A 19,245-nucleotide genomic window follows, 5' to 3' on the forward strand; every position below is an offset into this window, starting at 1 on the left:
TTATGCTAAGAATGTCAGCCAACATAATTATTTCCCACTCAGGAAGACTATTAAGAAGATGAGAGCATTTGTCAAAGGTAGGGTATGGAACTGAAATCTAAGTTTTTATAAAATGGACCACCAGTATGTAGAATGTCTAACCAACTAGATTCCTGAATCATGTGGCTGTTATTTTAAGCTGTTTTAAGCAGCATTCCTAAGGAAGATCACATTAAAGGGATGATGAAAATTGTGTAATGAGAAGCAATCAGGGTAGAACAGATGATAGAGGTATTTATGTTCAGAAGTGTGGCACAAATAACGTAATGAAAACTCCCTTCGACGCCTCTGAAAATAACCATCTTCTGTGACCTTCTGTTTTTTGTTTGTGTTTGTTTTTTAGAAAATCCCTGGGAAGTTTAAGAAACTTTTCTCTGAACTTGAAAGTTTAACAGTAAGTAGTTGAGCCAAAGGGGACTTATTCTTCAAAATAATCGCTAGGGTCTAGTTTCTTTCTACATTACAGTGGTTGGTATTTGTACTCTACCGTGTCAGGTAGCCTACCTAGACTAGTTTACTTGTGTATGAAACTAGTTTTGCTTCTTATGGAGGGAAGCAAGTTGGCAGTTAATGCTTCTTCCTCTCCTTCTAAAAAGGTAGTGAAAATAATCTTTTTAGTGTTATTTTTCAGAAGGCAGGCTTTTAAGTATAGTCCATTTCAAAGCCTGCAAAATTAATCAGTATAACTAATTTAGCATGCAATTAGTGTCTCATGCATTATTCTTTTTCCCTTTTCTCCTTTTTACAATTTCTCAGATTGAGATTTTTTTTAATTATAGTTTCTTTTTAGAGTACAATAAAACAGTATTCTCTTGTTTTCTCTGCATTGTCTGTGTGTTACAAGGACAGATTTTCTTGGTAGTTATCTAACAGGAGACTTTGGGTTAACTCATGACATATATTATGCAGAGGAAACTGTACTTAAAGGAGCTCTTTGAGGAAAATAATAGGGCAATCAAAAGATGTCTCTCATTTGTGGTCATTTCCCTTTATTGTAAACCAATAACTTGAGTTTCATTCATTGCCTAGATTCCCAGCCCTAATTTAGTGAGTTTATTCTCCTAGGAAACCTTTATCTACTTTGTTCTTAGGAGGAATCTCTCTATATCTAAGTCATGTTCAAATTGTATGGCAGAAGTGGATTTAGAATTGTTTCTATAGCACATTGATTTTTCTTTCTCTTTGTAATCTGCTTGGTTCGGCAGGATCCTTCCCTAAATCACAAAGCCTACAGAGATGCATTCAAAAAGATGAAGCCACCAAAAATCCCTTTCATGCCCTTATTGCTTAAAGGTAATGATTTTCTATCTTTTATGCCATGTAATTTCATCTTCTAGAAATGTATTACTCTAACTATTGAGGGCAAAAAAGGGACTCTCAGTTTGTCTCTTTACAGTTATTTTGACATTCAGACCTAATTATGTTTCCTTGTGATTGTTTTTAAAATAGCTGGTTATCTTTGAGATACCTAGAATACATAACTGTGTTGGAGCAAACACCAAAGCGTTTTCACTTGACTCACAAAACTTGGCACTGGAAACGTTTGTGTTTTTCTTTTACTCTACTTCTAAGCCCTGTGTTATTTTCTTTGAGCTAACTATCCACTGAATTCAACCAAGAATAAGGCTGGCATAAAGAACCCAAATGGTAATCAATCATGTTCTATTTTTGCAACCTAAACGTAAGAGACGCAGCCCACAATTTGCTGTTGTATGAGAAGTACCTTTGGTCAATACAAGCAATATAGCATTTGAAAAGTGTTGATGGAGAAGCGTACTTCCTTTTTTCAGCAGTGGAATTGAGTTGGGAAAGTTTTTGATAGCTGCAAGTTACTCCACTGACCACGCTCCACTAAGCACCAAATAATTCGTCATGAAACATGTTAAATTTATCGATGAGATCTCAGTGATCTTGCTTTGAAACTGAGGGGATTAATAAAAGGAAACTCTTTTTAATCCGGTGTATATCCCTGACATTCAGTGTAAATCTTTACCTGTATACTTTCCAGGGAAAGGGTTTGGGCATTATCCGTGGCCATATTTTGATTCCTTCGAGGGGTTTTGTAGGAATACTCTTTCATCCAGCCTCTTCTCTTCAGAGGCTTGTAACTTACGCTGAGCCAGGCCCCGATGGCTGGACCTATGCACGTGATTCTGGAAATGAGCTATTTGGGAACTGGACTGCTGGTTGGCCTGGCCATCCTCATTCTCCACTTCCTCCCATTGCCACCACCCCCTATGCCCTTCGCCTACCCCATAAAGCTGACATTTCCTCTTCAGTTTCTCTCAAGAACAGCCAGGGCTTGGAAAATTATTGTGAGTTGCTGTACATCCTGTAGCTACTCACTGAGTCTTCCTTCATCTAATATGAAGCAAGAATCTCTATGAAACAAGAATATAATATTAGGACAATGGAGATAGATATGCACAGATGCTTCATCCAAGCTGAAAAGATTCTGTTAAATACAAATGCGTGAAAGAGACACTGCGGTGCCCAAATAATAATTTAAAAGTTTATTTGACTCTTCATATTTATTTGCTTTTAAGAGAAGTGTATTCAGGTCTGTGCTTCTTATTTGTGGAATAAAACACCTTCAATTAGAGGGTGGGAGGGGGCAGGTGGGAAGTAACACTTAGGGTCATTTAGACACAAATAAAGACAATAGAAAGTAGGACAGATGTAGGAAAGGAATTGATTGTAGGAAGAAAAAATTTTGAAACAATACATACTTTTAAAGTAATGAGAAATTAGTTGACAATATTTCTTTAACTTCATTAGATATGAACAGAGCCTTCTGCCATGTATTAGTGGTTTTCCCCCAAAATATTTAATGCAGTCAAGTGTCTCACACTTACATTTTAGCTTGGATGCAATTTTCTGCTCTGCTGAGTTTATCGAGACCTCTGTTGGCAGCCAGACAAATTTCCCTTTTTCTACTGAAAACACATTTACTCATATCAAAAGAATAAGAAATAAACATTTGTTATTTTCTTATTAGAAGCTTCCTTGAATTTCAATAAGCACTTAGTTTTCCTTTCTCTAATTTTTCGTTATTATAAAGACGTGTAGTATTAGTACTTCATGGTATTTAAAGTTACTGTTTTTGTCTGAGATAATTTCCAAAGAAAATGTGATGAAAATATAAAAAATGTGTATTATGCCTAAGATGAGACATTTTGGCAAAAACATACAACATTAATTCTTAAGCTTTTTTAATCATATAATTTAAAGTTGCAGTGAACTATTTTAGAACAACCAACTTAGTTTTTAGTGGAAGCTCTTTTTCCCCTCCTCTCTTGTGCCTCCTACTTTGAGTAGCTTTTAATTAGAAAAATGGGACCAAATTGAACTCCTTGGTGTTTAGGAAGGATTAGGCCCCCTATGCTGCATTTTTTGAAACTCAGTTCCCAATAAGCCTGCAGATTATCAAGTAAGTGGATTACCTGAGAATCCTTCTAGCCCTCAGTCTTCCTCTCTCTTATTTGAATGTCTTGCCTTTTGATGTACTTTCCCCTTACGGTGGTGTGGACTCTTGGTCAGAAAGGGATGAATGGGAAGCACTAAGTGCTGGGGAGAAGATCCAGCTGAGCTAAGGATCTAAGGAGTCGTATATTGTGTGCTATTTTTGGAGATGGAGTGAATCATCTCGTCGTTTGAAGATAAACTGGGGTCCCTGTGGTGGGTTTCGTGTATGTGTCTTAGAGTGGAGTTTATTGTTGCAGATTTGTGCGGGTCTCTGAAGGAAAGGAATGTTGGGGCTCTTGAATGTTTCTTCCTCCTCTTCCACTTGCCATCTCTTCAAAGTCATTTCATGGAGCAGTTCTAGTTCAGATGTTTGGCGTGTGTTCAGGTGTCTCCAGGTGAAAGAGGCCTGGCAGTTGCTAATTTCTCATACCCCAAAACTGCTTCTTGTCCCATGACTTAAATTCTGACATCCTAGGTTTTTTCAGCCCAACCTCTCATTTGTTTCTCTCTCTTACCTTCCGTGTCATGCACCTGCCATTCAACTGCATCGAAACCTGTAGCCAGTTTAACTCTTCCCTTTCTCCCAGGCTGCAACCCCTTCCAGCCTCTCTCCCCTCTCACCTGGTCAGCACCCTTGGCACCTTCCCTGCCTTATGCTTAGACAGTACCAGCCTGACAGGCCCTGGCCCCTCAACAGAGCCTGCACGCACTCTACTGAGAGCTAAGAGGGAGAGGGACTACCCAGGAAGAGGAGAGATTGAAGGCAGGAGGGACTGCCTGGAGGGAGTGAGGAGGGAAGCACTTTCACTGTTGCAGGGGCAGCTGATATGTTGTAAATTGAGCAGGTTGACTGCACCTGATAGCAAGAAAAGCCAAGTCCTTTCCACTTGAGGTACCTGGAGAGGCGCAGTGGTGAGGGGGAGCCAGCCTCCCTTTGTTTGAATTCTGGCTCTGACACTTGTAGCTGTGAGCATGGGTTGGCCATAGACGTCCTTGGGGCGTTAGTTTCTTCACAGGCTTACCTCCTAGAACTTACCTTATGCGTTAATGCAGCTAAAGCTCTTTAGAGCCATGTCTAACACTGTTAATAAATATAAGATGTCATTATTGCCACTGCCCTCCTCATCATCCCTAGGAAGAGGGGTGAGGGGCAGGTGAGGGATAAACCTGTAATGCAGGGAAAATGGACTAAGCCACTCTGAGACGGTGTTTGGAATCTGGAATTCTTGGAGAGTTAGTAGAGGTCAGATCTTCAGGTGGTGTTTAATGTAGACAGAGTGTGCACAGGTTTGCATTTGCTACACAGAAAAGGTACAACCTGTGTTGACTTCTCTTTTCTAAATACTGTGTCACAGAATGAAAGCTTGTAATTATTTTCTGAAAGCAAAATTTCAAAAGATAATAAAATAACCAGAGAGTTTGTCAGGAGACTGTGTAATGAGTTGTGAACCGTTTTCCTACTAGGACATCAGTTTACAAGCAAAAAAAAAAAAAAAAAAAAAAAGGAAAAGAAGCTGAAAAAATTGCCGTCCACATCGGAAGCTGTGTATAACGCCTTGAGGAAAGAGTTGCATCAGTGTGTGCTGTAACTGTGTAACTAGTGTCACCTCCTGGTGACAGTAAAAGCTTTGTGGCCCAGTATTTTGGTAGCAGGTTTTAGGAGTACCTATCTCATAATTACCCCTTAGGGACCAGCAGAATAAAAGTCTTGATTAAAAGCAAATACATTCTTTTTCTATTTATAGGAGTTTTTAAGACATTCTTTTCCCCTCTTTTCTATCAGGTTATTTTTACAAGATTTTTGAAGGCTGTTTTTATTTGGTTGGTTCTCAATGTCTGAAATATAACGTGATTATTTGTACATGCTTTAAATTATAGTATATTTCTTTTTGTGATATTTGTCTGTGAGGATTCCCTGATGCTCAGTCATCCACCCTCTGATCCAATTGTGGCTAAGTCATCCACTCTCAGAGCTTCAGTTGCTACCTTTATTTAATGTAACTGATTTCCAAATCTATATATCTCGAGGAATCACTCTTTAGTTTACTGCAGCCAACAGGAGATATTTAATAAATATCCTCAGTTATTTTAAATGCAGTGAGCCTCAAATCAAATTTAACTTTCTCTTCCTCTGAAAATGCACTTTCATTGTACTTTCCTCCTTTTATTTCCGTCAGTGATGCTTGCTTTCTACTAGTCGAATGGGGCTAGATATCTTGACATTTTCAAGCCTGCCTCCTTCCTCACTTACTCCTGGTACACAATCAGACATCAACTTTGGGAACCAGAAATTTAAATTTAAACATCTAAATCTAAATCTTAACTAGTTGTTTTAAGTTAAGCAGGTCCCATACACTTTGCCAGGGATTTGTAAAAAGCAAACACATAATTACTAAAATCCTGTTGTTTCTGGGTATTCAGTCCTTTTCTGCTCAGTCTTCTGACCTAAACACATAATGGAATAATTAAGTTATAGACTAGCTTTAGTTTATATTAAGCAGATTGAAGTCAAACACTTCATTATGAGTGCAAAATATATACTTTCAGTAAGATTACACTGTTTTTCCATACACACATACACACACACACATAAATTATGCACTTTTACATCAAATAACACATAAATCCAATTTCAAATTGCCTCTCCAAGTGCATGGAATGATCCCTAATGTTTAAGAAAAATGAATAAGTTGTATTGTACCTAGACCTCTTCAGCCCTGACTCATGATCCATTCCTAATGATACATACATCTTTTTGTTTTTAATTTTCAGATGTAACATTTATTCATGAAGGAAATAAAACATTTTTGGATAATCTTGTCAATTTTGAAAAGCTGGTATGTAAATTTCATTACTTCTCCGTTTTTTACAGTAACAGAAATGTATGCTTTTCTTTCCTGCCCTAGGAAACAAATAGTTGTAGTACTTTTCTCCATTGGATGCATGGCGAATTCAAGGAGCTTATTTGCTGCATGTTGTACACTGCCAACAAAATGTATTCCAATTAACAAGTATGTTAGCAATATGAAATATTGAAATATGAAATATGAAATATGAAAATCTGCTTTTTGTTTTTAAAAATGGAATATCATAAGATGAAGAATTGAGGGTCTATGATCAAACCAGAGCTAAAACTGTAAGGCTGTTGTCAGGAGGAATCCACACTCAGGAGATTACGTTTTATTGCTTTACAGGCATCTCTCAGTGTCTCAGCCTGCATGTTTTCAAGGCACAGAGGGAGAAAGTTCCTCTCCTGGGGATATATGTTTGTCTCTCAGGACTCCAAGCTTAAATGTGAGGCTGGAATTTGCAGGGTCTTGTGTGAAGGGAAGGACCACCCCTCTATCAGCCTATTGACAAAGGGTGCCACCCCTGTGCACCATGGCCAGAGCAGCTCAAGCAAAGTACCCTCCCTCCTCCAGCAAGAGGTTCCCAGGGCAATCCTCTCTAAATGTTTCTGAAACACCGCTTCCTGAATGATTTCCAGGACATTCCCAGGTGTTTTGTAATACGGTGGGCCCCTCCAAGCCTTTCTGACTTGCCCTTGAGCAAAGGAGGGGTTACCCATTAGAACTGAGCAACTGTAAAATAGAAGTACTCCAAAGAGACCCATTGACTGCCAGAGGAATGGATTTATCTGACAGATGAACTTTAGTGTCATAAACTGTCCTTCATGGTTAAAGACGATACTAGTAACACTGCTCCACAGATCCTGACCTTTGCGTGACCTTTTCAGTAATGGTGATGGATTTGTGTGAACTCTTGCAGAAACTGACCCTGGTTCCCTGTGAGACTGAGTCAGCACTTGAGAGGAGGTTAAGTGAGGCAGGGACCACAGACTATGATCAAAGAACAGTAGGGACTGATGAGTCCCGCTGAGGCTTGGCACCTGACCTTTGCCTCAGAACTACATTGCTCTGCTCACCCAGCCAACTCCCCACATGTAGGGTGAGGCAGCTTGGAAACAGTGTAGTCGGCTCTTATACAACCCCCAAAACCCAAGCATCTGGAATATAGAATACAGTCTTGGAATATCTTGCTTTATCTCCATTTTAACCACACTGAAGACAATCACTGGATGGCTAGTGCTTTTCTAAGTGGATTTGTCAATACACTTTCAAGTCTGTCTCTGCAGTAAGTGTTCTGGAATCAGAGCTCAGTTATTTTAGATGCTACAGTCAAACCAACAGAGCCAGAAATGGATAAAGTGTTATTTTTTTTTTGTACGTGTTTTGTGTTGCTGTGTGATATTCTGAAGATCACACAGGGCACTTACTAACAATGAAAGGCTGCAGGCACTAGAATTCTTGCCTCTAAGCAGGTTAATCCCTGGCGTTTGGGATTAATGAAACAATTGCGGGAATATGAAGCCTTGGGTCAGTATTTACTTCGCCTCCTGACCAGCACATCTCCCTAAGAACAACACATGAGCTTTGTGGAGCATCTGTGAAGATGTGGGATGAGGTGTGTCACACCAAGTGGAATTCCCGGGAAAGGCTGAGCAATCCTTTCCCCTGACTAGTCCAAGGGGCTGTGGGAGAACAACTGAACTCTATCAGCTGGCTGTTGCCTGTTGTTGAGGGCAGACATGAGGTTGACCTCCTTAAAGTGAACCAGTGAATTTGTTAAGTTCATTATGTCATTTCTCCCTCAGATAGTGCCATCAAAGTGACAAGATGATAAAAAAAAAACCTGAACAAGTCTGTAAAGTCACAAATGGGAACAAGCTGTGGAAAGCTTGTTCCCACCTTCCTTTTAACCAGCATCTGTGGCCTTCCCCTGCTGTCTCCAGTAATCCAGCAGAAGCCTCTTAATGCCAGCTCTCAAATATGCCAAGACTGCCAACTAACCATAGAGCTGGAAACAAAGGAGGTCTAAATGATATGACTTCTATTAGGGTCAATCATCATACCCCTAATTCTTTGAGAAAGTTTAAGGGAATAGCATGGCATAAATAATATTTTAAATTCCTAAGAGAAATTTTATTTTATAAAACTGAAGAAATGGGTGCAGTTCAGCATGCACACAACAGGCACATAGCGCACATGCAAGCCTGTCAGGCAGGCATGGGGTCATCATTTCCTTAGAGGGCAGGCTCCGCCCACGGGACCAGTGAGCTCCTGGTCCACAGCACGCCTCATGCTGACCCCTCCTTACACAGAGTAGACAGGATAAAACTGTGTCCAAGACAAAAAGGAGTTTTGTCATATATAGCCCTGTGTTACACTTGGATGCTGGAGAATGAGACTGACCTTTCTAGGAGAAACACTATTTTCAAGGAATATTTCTTAGCAAAGGACTGGGTTTCTCTAAAGCTAAAACAGGATCATCTTTCACAATAATGAACCAATAGAACCTAAGTGAATTAACTTGTGAGAAGTCAATTCCTCATGATGGATATTAACTTAAGCCAGTTAACAGTGTATTATCTTTATCTGGCTGATGCAGTCCAACACATTGAGTCAGACCCCATGAAAATCCAGAAGCCCTCATCAGGTCTAATGAGATTTCTGTTCTTTATGCTACATTCCTTGCTGCCCCAGCAACTGGAAATGTTTTCATCTCAAACTGTTTCATAAGAAGAAGCAAATGGTTTCTTTTCTTCTCTTTATCCGTCGATGTTAAGGGCATCATCTTTTACCCTGTCTACCCCCTCCCCCTTTAGAAAGCCTAAAGATGAAGACCAGAACTCAGATTTCAGTGCCACACCCAGTACCGAGCCTTACATCAGTTTGAGCCTGCACAAGCTATGCAAATGGCATATGATAGAAATCAATGTGACGCCAGAGCTTAAAATGAGAAAACTGACCTGGGAAAAGTGGTAAAATCTGGGGAAGGAAACCGAACAATACATGCACAGACATGAGTCAGGTCTCATTTCCTTTACAAATGCAGCTTGAGCTACTGCAATAATCACTGTCCTATTCAATTTTCCACTATTGAATAGAAGTGCATTAGAAATATGGTTATGACAACAATTCAATCAGTAGGTCATATTCAAATAATGTTTCTGTAGTTCTTCTGAATTTTAAGAACATTTGTTAGTGTTGAATATTCTTTCAGAAATAATTCATTGAGGATTTGCTGTATATGGTGATCCTGTGCTCAGTGTGTATAGTTGGGACATGAAAGATGTTGACGCACATTGGAGGACCAGATAATGATATGAATTCTTGAATAATAGGATGATGTTTGTATTGTGATACGAAACAAAGTGGAGAGCTACTGTTGATTCTCAGGAGAACTAGAACATGATGACAATAGTATTTAGAGATTATTCTGGTAATTAAGCCAGCTAACATAGCATTTTGGAAGAGACCATCCTGCACTCTAGTTCTTCCTATAGCATATATGTATATGCTTCCAAAATGCCACTTCCTTCAACATGAAAAACTAAAAGTGGTAGAGACAGCTAGAAGACTCTTGCAGGTACACAAGTATAAGATGATGGGATCTTGTCCAAAGCAGCCGTACATTTAAAGAAGACTTTTGCCCGCCAAGCAGGGTGGCTCATGCCTGTAATCCCAACATTTTGGGAGGCCGAGGTGGGCGGATCCCGAGGTCAGGAGTTCAAGACCAGCCTGACCAACATGGTGAAACCCTGTCTCTACTAAAAATATAAACATTAGCTGGCTGTGGTGGCGTGCCTCTGTAATCCCAGCTACTCAGGAGGCTGAGGCAGGAGAATCGCTTGAACCTGGGAGGTAGAGGGTGCAGTGAGCCGAGATCGTGTCATTGCACTTCAGCCTGGGTGACAGAGTGAGACTCCATCTCAAAAAAAAAAAAAAAAAAAAAAAAAAGACTTTTGCCTGGAAATCAGTGAGGACTTCAAGGAAACAAATTAAATTAGAATATTGAAGACTGTACGTGACTATAAACTACGAACAGAAAATGGTCTCTAAAGATGTTCATGTCGGCCGGCCGCAGTGGCTCACACCTGTAATCTCAGCATTTTGGGAGGCCAATTTGGGTGGATTACCTGAGGTCAGGAGTTCAAGACCAGCCTAGCCAACATGGTGAAACCCCATCTCTACTAAAAATACAAAAATTAGCCAATATTAGCCGGCCGTGATGGCATATGCCAGTAATCCCAGCTACTCAGGAGGCTGAGGCAGGAGAATTGTTTGAACCTGTGAGGCAGAGGTTGCAGTGAACTGAGATCACACCACTGCACTCCAGCCTGGGTGACAGAGCAAGACTCCATCTCAAAAAAAAAAGATGTTAATGTTTTAGAAAATGTTCATCTTTTGTATCTCATTTCCAGTTACAATTTAAGATACTCGAACCTTTGAATCTACAAAAATTCCTACCTCCATTCAGCACATATGTGTAAGTCAATGTGTCTGATATAGTAGGCTCTGCACATGCAGAGCCCTCTGGTGGTACCTGGTGTAGAGGAGGCGAAAAGTTCAACAGCAATGACAATGACACAAAGCCAGTAGGTGCTGTACAAAGAGCAGTGGAAATGTTGAGATGGGAGCCTCTAAGTCCAGGAGGGACATCTCAGAAAGGCTTCTTGGAGAGGAGGTGACACTTACCCTGAAGTGAAACAACATGCACAAATGTGAACAGGATGATTGGGGCCGGGGTGGGGTGTGGGTACGGGGGTGGCTGCACTTCTCTACAGTGTATTTTCTCATGGCTCAGTAAGAACCTGTGCAACCCGGATTGGGTGTACTGTTTTTTGTTTGTTTGTTTTTGAGATGGAGTCTCACTCTGTCACCCAGGCTGGAGTGTAGTGGTATGATCTCGGCTCACTGCACCTCCGCCTCCCAGGTTCAAGCGATTCTCCTGTCTCAGCCTCCTGAGTAGCTGGGATTACAAGCACCTGCTACCATCCCCGGCTAATTTTTTTGTATTTTTAGTAGAGATGGCGTTTCACCATGTTGGCCAGGCTGGTCTCGAACTCCTGACTTCGTGATCCGCCCACCTCCCAGTGTGCTGGGATTACAGGTGTGAGCCACCTCACCTGGTCTGGTGCTACTGTTTTTGCAGACAAGGACTAAATATTTTTTGATAATCCAAGCTCAGCAGAATCAAAGCTATGTCCAGCTCCAAATACAGTTCTTCTGTTTACAGCCAAGAGTGCTGCTAGATCATCCTTCCATCCTAGCAGGCACGGCTTCTTCAGTAACACCCTCAGCAACCCTTCTATTGATGTGTTTCCTGTTCTACCTTACAGCATATGATCGCAGACACTGTCCGAACCCTGAGACACTGCAGGACTAACCAGTTTGGTGAGTCATGGAAGTCAGGTGCAGAATGTAAATTGACTCTACGTTGGTACCAACTGTGGTCACAAGTATTGGGTGGTAATCAATTTAAACAAATTGAAAACTAGCATATGTATATACATATGCATATTGTATATATATAGTAGATTGTCTCTTTGTTTCCTCACTGCATGTTTGGGATGCAGAGGAAGACAAGATGTGGCAGATTATTATCCCCTAATGGCAGCAAGTTTATGCTGCGAAGAGTGACTTTATGCACTCAGAAACCACCTCCCAGCAACTCCCGCTGACTCCTGTCCCCACAGTGTCTTGCTTTGCTTGCCTACTGGCTCAAAAATCACTGGTGAGTTGAGCAGGGGTGACCTTGTCCCTAACCTCTTTGCGTGGAGCCTTCCTGGAATAGGACGATAGCTTGTAAAAATGCCTAAAGCAGCCTTCCAGAATCTTTTCTCCTCTCCAACGAAAACTTCCTGTCTGGAGCTGCCTTTCAGCTGCAAAAGTGTGGTTCTGAGCACTTCTGTAGAATCCCCACTGAGACTAATGTATGTAGGAATATTTGTTCCATTTTAAATCTCAGTCATAATTTATGCTATGTTTAAATGGTGTTAGAACATTGCAGGAAGGAAGGAAATCAACTTTATTGAGTTGCAGGAGCTTTCACATGGGCAATGGAATCCTGACATCCGTCCTAGTAAATGGGGATTATTAACCCTGTAGGTGTAGAGCAAAAAGCAGAGACTCAGAGAGATTCACTTATTTAGCCGTTACTCAGACTGAGTCTGCCTTACCTCCTTGTCCTCTCCTCTGCCCTCTGCAGATCCTGTGGATACAAAGGGTAATAAAAAATAGAAAATTGATTTCAACAATTATAAATTAATCCAAGGCAACCACTCAGTTCAACTTCATTTTTTAAGTAAGACATGCCCATTGTAAAACAATTTTTTCAACAATATAGAAGTATATATAAAGCAGAAAATCAGAGTCCTACTTCTCAAGAAAAGTACTAATAACAATTGGGTACATGTACTTAAGAGTTTTTTCTGTTCAGTGCTGGTCTAGGCTGGCAATATTGTCTCCCAACAAAGTAAGTTAGGAACTGGACTTCTGTGTGGATTGTGTTTTCTCTTTGAAAAGGAGACTTATAAATACAGGACCTAATTTTCTAAATATTCACATCAATTAGTACCACTTTAATGTACCTATATAATTCTTCATTAAGCATACAAGTACAATGCAGTTACAATAAAAATAGTGATCATAACATCATCACAGAGATTCACTGAAATGTACAAGCATAATGCTGATGAGTACAGCTTCATGTTGCTTTTATCCTCCTTTGCTTCCCACGTGTTTACTGGGGATTCAACTAATTCTAAGATATCAGTCTCACTTAACCAAGGAACTCTAGTTTATATAGGCTCCAAGTATAGACAGGAAGGTGATAGTTATACTAGCTTGTGTGGCCTTGAACCTGTCTTGAACCCCCCACTCATCAGAGAGTAATCCTCTGTGTGGCACTAAGCAAAAGAGAAATTTAAATAACTATCAAGCCAGTTTGTGTTCTAATATTTATATACAGTATCTTTAAAAATCAGTTTGGGAACCGAATTATCCAAATTCATTTTAACAGTGTATATGAGCATAGTAAACCCATGTCAGCATTTGGGATAAAATATGAAAATGTTAATCAAGTCACTTATGCATTATAAAGTATCATGCAGATGTCAGTTGCTATGGTTAGAACCATCCATTGTGCCATCTTTTTAAGGCTTGAAAATTAACAATAAAATTACCTTTGTAGCATCATGTTATCCAAACCAATGTTTAATAAATGAAAAGCACTTTCTCAACATCTTCCAGAGAAGGCATTCTGGAATAAAACAGCTTTTTGTTACTTTCAAACAGGTGGAATGGTATAAACTTTAACTCCTAGTGTGTTTACTTGCTGAAACTAGGAAGCCTGGTTCTATTAAACCTAAGAATTATAAGCCACTCACGTCATACAGGTCTTAAATTATTTCCTCATAAGATGCATTTGTTATAGAGGAGAAAAAAGGGGGTTTCACAAGAGGAAAAAAATGCTATAAGAAAATGCTCAGCCTCCTGCATTTCCCTTCCCTCTGCTCAAGCTGAGCTCCAGCAGCTCACCCTGCTTGTCCCATGCATAATCTACAAAGCAACAGGACATGATGTCTTCATCACTTACCTTTCCATTGTCTCACTGTAGTGCAGTTTGACCAGTGTTCCCCAGCCTCAAATGGTTTGCTTGTCGGTGTGTGTGTTTGACTATGGTGCATGGGCTTGCCCCGTGGTTCATGCTGCTTCATCCTGGTTCCTTATCAGCACGGGCGCTAGCAGGGTGTGGATGTGTCCACAGTGCACTAAAGCCTCTTTTGGCCCCTCGATTCCTTGACTGCCCTAGATATGTGAGTGGAAAAGCCCCTTGTCTTGTCCTTCTCTGGGTAGACTTTAGTCCATACACATAATTTCTGAAGCAATTTCATCTGTTAACCACATCTTAGAGTCTGTTCTGTTGTATCTGTTCATTCAATTGCTCCATTAATTTTTTTTTCCAAAAAATGAGAATACCAAAGAATTGTACAAAATCTAAACAACAAAAAAAGAGTGATTGCATTCATATGCTAAACACATTATCAGCGCTTTTCAATGCTTCTAGGCTGAGATATAGGAGCCAATGCTGGCCGTTTAAACAGGTAACTGCTGTAAAAGGCTACATAGAAGGACTCAGGAACCATATGGCCTGGGTCCGAATCCTGGCTGTGACACTTACTTGCTGCGTGACTGTGCTCAGTTTCCCCATCTGTGGAGTAAGATAAGAACATAATTTCTAAATAACATACAATGTTAGGTAATAAATGCTATAAATAGCCTGCCGGTCTGATTGCCTGACCTGAGGAATCCATTCTGAGCTGAAAAAGCATTTCTACCTTAGGACAAGGACACCTCTTATGGGATTCTGACTAATGAGAACCCACCTGGTACATTTACTCAGCCTTAGTGTAGGGTTTTGTTGGTATGTAGATATAGCATTACTGCTCTCCTGAGATTGTCTTTTTTTTTCCCCCCTCTAAACAACAGGTGACCTGTGTCCAAAAGAGCATCAAGAGTTAAAGTCCTATGTTAATCATCTATATGTCATTGACAGCCAGCAGGCCCTGTTCGAGCTCTCACACAGGATCGAGCCTCGGGTGTGAGCCCCACTGCCTCACCTCCCCTGTGTCTGCAGCACTTTGAGCTACGGGAATGTCTATGCCAAGCACGTTGCTTTCCTGTGAGAAAAGAAGTTGCTGAGTTTTATCAGTATAACCCAAGACATTCACAGGAAAGCCAGCCAAAGCGTGTTCAGGAAGTGATGTCAGCCACCAGAGAGGGGGAGAGGCCTCTCCATGCTACTCTCGAGACAAGAAGGCAGAAGGAGAGTCAGAAGCGTTCTTGAGATGGAGAAGGCTGGTTTCTTATGATCACATTGTTGATCCAGTCCAGTTTTCAGTATGAGATGTGCCAGCATCAAGACAAGACAACGACATCTTGACATGCAATGACCAAATATTTCATTAAGAGCATGCATGGAACAGGAAGGAGTTTTACATTGCCTAGTTTTAGATTACTATCCATAAGCTGTCAAAGAAGTCATTCTTTTGAACACCTGATGACAGAGACAGCATCCCTAGATCTCCAGGGAGGAGAGGTTTCTGTTGATACAACCTATGATATCACCAAAAGCCACTTGTGTCTAGGGAGTTAGTGAGGGCTGTAGCTAGCATTCATGCTCTGCTGGGCAGATGAACAATGTCCAGGTGTGCATCACTTTGCACCACAATCAACTATTGACACATGCTTGCAAGTGAAATTAGTTTCTGTACAACTGATTTGCAGCTATAGGCAAGGTAGATGAAGTTGCTTTGCCAGTAAGGAAAAATAGTAATCTTCAAGAGATTGACTCATTGTTTAATTCCTGGGGATTTTCTTCACACTTGTAAGCAGGCTCTTATCTTTTATTGGACATAATATGATTTTGAAAAAGCACAGTGCCTGACACATTGTAGACACTCACTAACTGCTTACTGAGGTGACAGAGTCACAAAAGTCTGCATTCTTGTGCCTGATGATGCATTTTGCATACCTCATACAGGCTCCTTGCCCACACTATGGAATGACAGCAGCCAGCACAGGGAGGTTAAGTGACATTTAATGAGTAAAGCACTTAGCATTCTCTAGGTAATAAGATAGCGGTAATTACCAGTGTTTTGGCAAATGGAAAATGCCCTGAAATAGCCAAGTGTCTGATTGATGTTGGTGACTTAGAAGTCCTATAGTCCACCTACCAGCCAAAGCAGGGAGCCTTTCTATAATTTGCCTTCTTTTCCCCCAAAATCTGAGTCTTCTGAAATCTTTTTTTATTCCCATTTTTACCAATTGAGGCTCCTTCAGCAAATAAGACCTCTTGATATTTTCAAGGACTGGGTAGAGGATTTCTTTCAACCTTCACATGAACAAAACAGCCTATGGGTCAAAATAATGCAATCCACCCCTGCCTGCTAGATACTTGTCACCTTGCTAAAATGCAAGGGCCTGGTCCATTCATTTTCCAAATGCAGGAGTCTTGGTGCACTTCTCGCTCTTCCTGCCTGTTCATCTCTTTCATGCCCACACAGACCTGTTTCCTTTTTGTCTCATCAACACCTCATTCATCCTCATTAATGAGGCATGTCCAATGCTTTTTGACATCTTTATAGCAGTGCTGTTTCCTGGGCTCAGGAACCACACTGAGCTTGAGATACTGCTGGAAGGAACCATGTGGAGAGAAGGTTTGAGAGGACTTTGAGAGAGACTTAGTTCGGCCCAGCATGTAAAACTTCAGTCCTGAACATTTACGGGGTTTTATAGAAGGGCATCCTCCAGGGCTGGTCCCTTCAGAGAAATGCTGCATGCTGCTGGTCATGGAATGTGGCCCACGGGAGGACACCAGAGCCATGAGAACCGGACAGCAGACTTCCCTCACAGCTGGGCTGAGCAAACCCTTCAAAGCCCTCCTCAAGCAGTTACTAACGATAGCATGGGCTTACAGCACAAGCACGTGTTCTCACCTTTTTCCTATGCCCTGGACTAAGGTTTGGCCAGTGTAATCATATAAGGCCATCCTGACATTGTTTCTGTGTTTCACAGTTCAGATTTTTATTTACATTAGAACCACATTGCTCCTAGTAGAACATTACCTTTAGGGGACTAATTTTCCACGGAGAACTATTTCAGCATTTTGCGGGCTGCTTAGACCCCAAGTTAGATATGCACACCGAGCCAGATGAAGCTACACAAATGTTGTGTTTAAATGCATTTTGTACAGTGACTTCAGAGTATCTCACATGACGTGGGTGGAAACTGGCTGGGGAGAAAATGATGCTTGTTCGCCTTTTCCTCCAGCCATGGTTAAGTGGTCCTAGGGGTAGCAGAGGGAAGGGAGGATTTTGTGCAGTTGAGATTTGCTTTTCCATCCTTGTCTTCTGAATGTCTAAAATCTCTACATCTTTCTGAAGTTTAACAACTGTCTCTAGAGGTTTGCCAGGCAACAGCTCAAAGCTTTGCAGAATCTTAGATCTGGAATTAAAGAATTCAAGCCCAAATTGTGAGAACCAGATTTTACTCAACAGAAAGCTTTTTCTAAGGAATCTGAGTTGTTCACTGGTGGACAGTGGTAGGGCTTGAGCGCTCCTTGTTAATAGGATGGGCCACGCTCCCTCTCTGGATATTCACCCAGGCCTCTTCAGAATAGGTTTTGTTCTGGCCAGAAGTGTGGTCTAGAAGATGGCTAAGCTCTTTGCCAGCTCTCATTTGGAGTTTTATTATTGCATAAAATCTTCGCTCACTCTGCAAATCTATATCTGCCACCTTCGGCACCAGGTGGTGCAGGGGCACTTCTAAGTGGGCTCTTTTTGTTACAGCACAACTCCCAGACAGTCCTCTGGGTCTTTGGATTTGTCAGCATTCCAGCAAACTAGCCCTGCTTAGAAGTTAGCACAAGACGGCACAATGCAGGACTCCGTAGGCAAAATCACAACCTTGCCATTAAAAAAAATTTTTTTATATACGCATTTGCAGGTGTTCCCTTCAGTGTGGTGTTTTGAATTTGCTCTTTGTCATCTGTATAACTGCCAAATGATTGTAGTGATACATGTGACCTGCATTCACTTTTTCTAGTTTCCTTAATTATGTTTAGAATAAATTCATTTCCCTAGAGCAAGAACCACAAACAGGTAGTGTGGAGCATACACCAAATTTAGAAGCATGTGGATAAGGTCAGTGCTCACACTGCCTAGTCCACAGGGAGGGGATGCTGCATGAATATATACTCGCCTCTGAGTGGAGGAGAAATCGTGGCATGAAAGAGAGGGTACCAGTGATGACTTCTTATCCCTGGAGCTGGGCTTTCATTGCTACCCATATCCCAGCCCTGCAAGTCTGTTCTGGCCAGCACAGACACCGCAGATCCGGAACTGAATGTTCCTAAATGGCACAGCCAATCCAGACTTCTCAGAAACTGGGCAAAAACATTAAAATGGGGATGATCAGGTCTTCTGCAGTGGTCCAACACAAGATTTCTTTTAAATGTTTCAAAAACATGTCCTTAAAATTTCAGCCTGCTTCTTAGCGAGTGGGCCAGTTTTGCTTAAAACTGGTTGGGGGGGGGATGGTTTTAAAAATTGCCAAAAAGTTAGATGAAAATGTATTACTGTATAAAGCAAAGCTGTATATACTAAACATTTTTTAGCAGAGTAATATTTATTTGCATAGTCTATTTATTGTATTCGTATTACACTGTTATTAAATACTGGGATGAAATCAGTGACCTGAAGCAAGAAATCTTGCCTTTTAATGTATCATTAATTAGGGCTGCTGTGATATTGTCAGCTTGCATTAACAATTAGAAGATAGAGAACCCGCCATCAGGGTGTCTACCTAACTTCTCAGGGACTACACTTGGTAGTTTTCCACCATTTAAAGAACTGGTAAATATGAAACATTTGTTGAGTTACCAGAATTGCCATTAACAGTGTTTTCTTTCCCATATTCCATGCTTTCTGCCTCTGTGTATATATATTATATATATATATATATGACTGTGCTGTGTATTTATCGAAGCTAGTAAGCAATAATTTATATGTAAAAATGGCCAAGCAATATAAGGTTAAAACTTATGTAAGTAACCCTTACCTTATCTTGTATTTTCAATTGTTTTTTTTTAAACTGCTTTTCCAAATATGAGACTATGTTAAAGACACTATTCATGCCTCTGAGTTTCTTGCTTTCTCTGTGATGTGTGTGGATTAAATAGCTCTGTTCTGGCAGCATGTGATGCTCAGGGAGTTGGAACTCAGAAGTCATTTGCTGACTGAAAGAGCTACAAGTAGGTGAAGAGGTTCTCAGGCAGCCCGTGGAAGCCTAAATCACTTATCCTGCCATTGGGTTATTGCAGAACCTAAACACCCTA

At 40.8% G+C, this 19,245-nt stretch overlaps 1 protein-coding gene across 2 annotated transcripts in view; it reads left to right on the plus strand.

The window, feature by feature from the left end:
• Nucleotides 1–19,038, plus strand: part of RAPGEF5 (Rap guanine nucleotide exchange factor 5) — a 242,475-nt gene extending 223,437 nt beyond the window's left edge. For both annotated transcript variants that reach the window (XM_015447640.3, XM_065542208.1), the window contains 5 exons: nt 383–433; nt 1,245–1,332; nt 6,277–6,341; nt 11,687–11,741; nt 14,838–19,038. In XM_015447640.3, the coding sequence (XP_015303126.2) occupies nt 383–433; nt 1,245–1,332; nt 6,277–6,341; nt 11,687–11,741; nt 14,838–14,953 (375 nt within the window). In that variant the 3' untranslated portion in view covers nt 14,954–19,038. The remainder of the gene's footprint in view (nt 1–382; nt 434–1,244; nt 1,333–6,276; nt 6,342–11,686; nt 11,742–14,837) is intronic.
• Nucleotides 19,039–19,245: the final 207 nt, after the last annotated feature.

This window comes from Macaca fascicularis, chromosome 3 (genome assembly GCF_037993035.2).
Source record: "Macaca fascicularis isolate 582-1 chromosome 3, T2T-MFA8v1.1".
In the NCBI taxonomy this organism is placed as follows: Eukaryota; Metazoa; Chordata; class Mammalia; order Primates; family Cercopithecidae; genus Macaca; species Macaca fascicularis.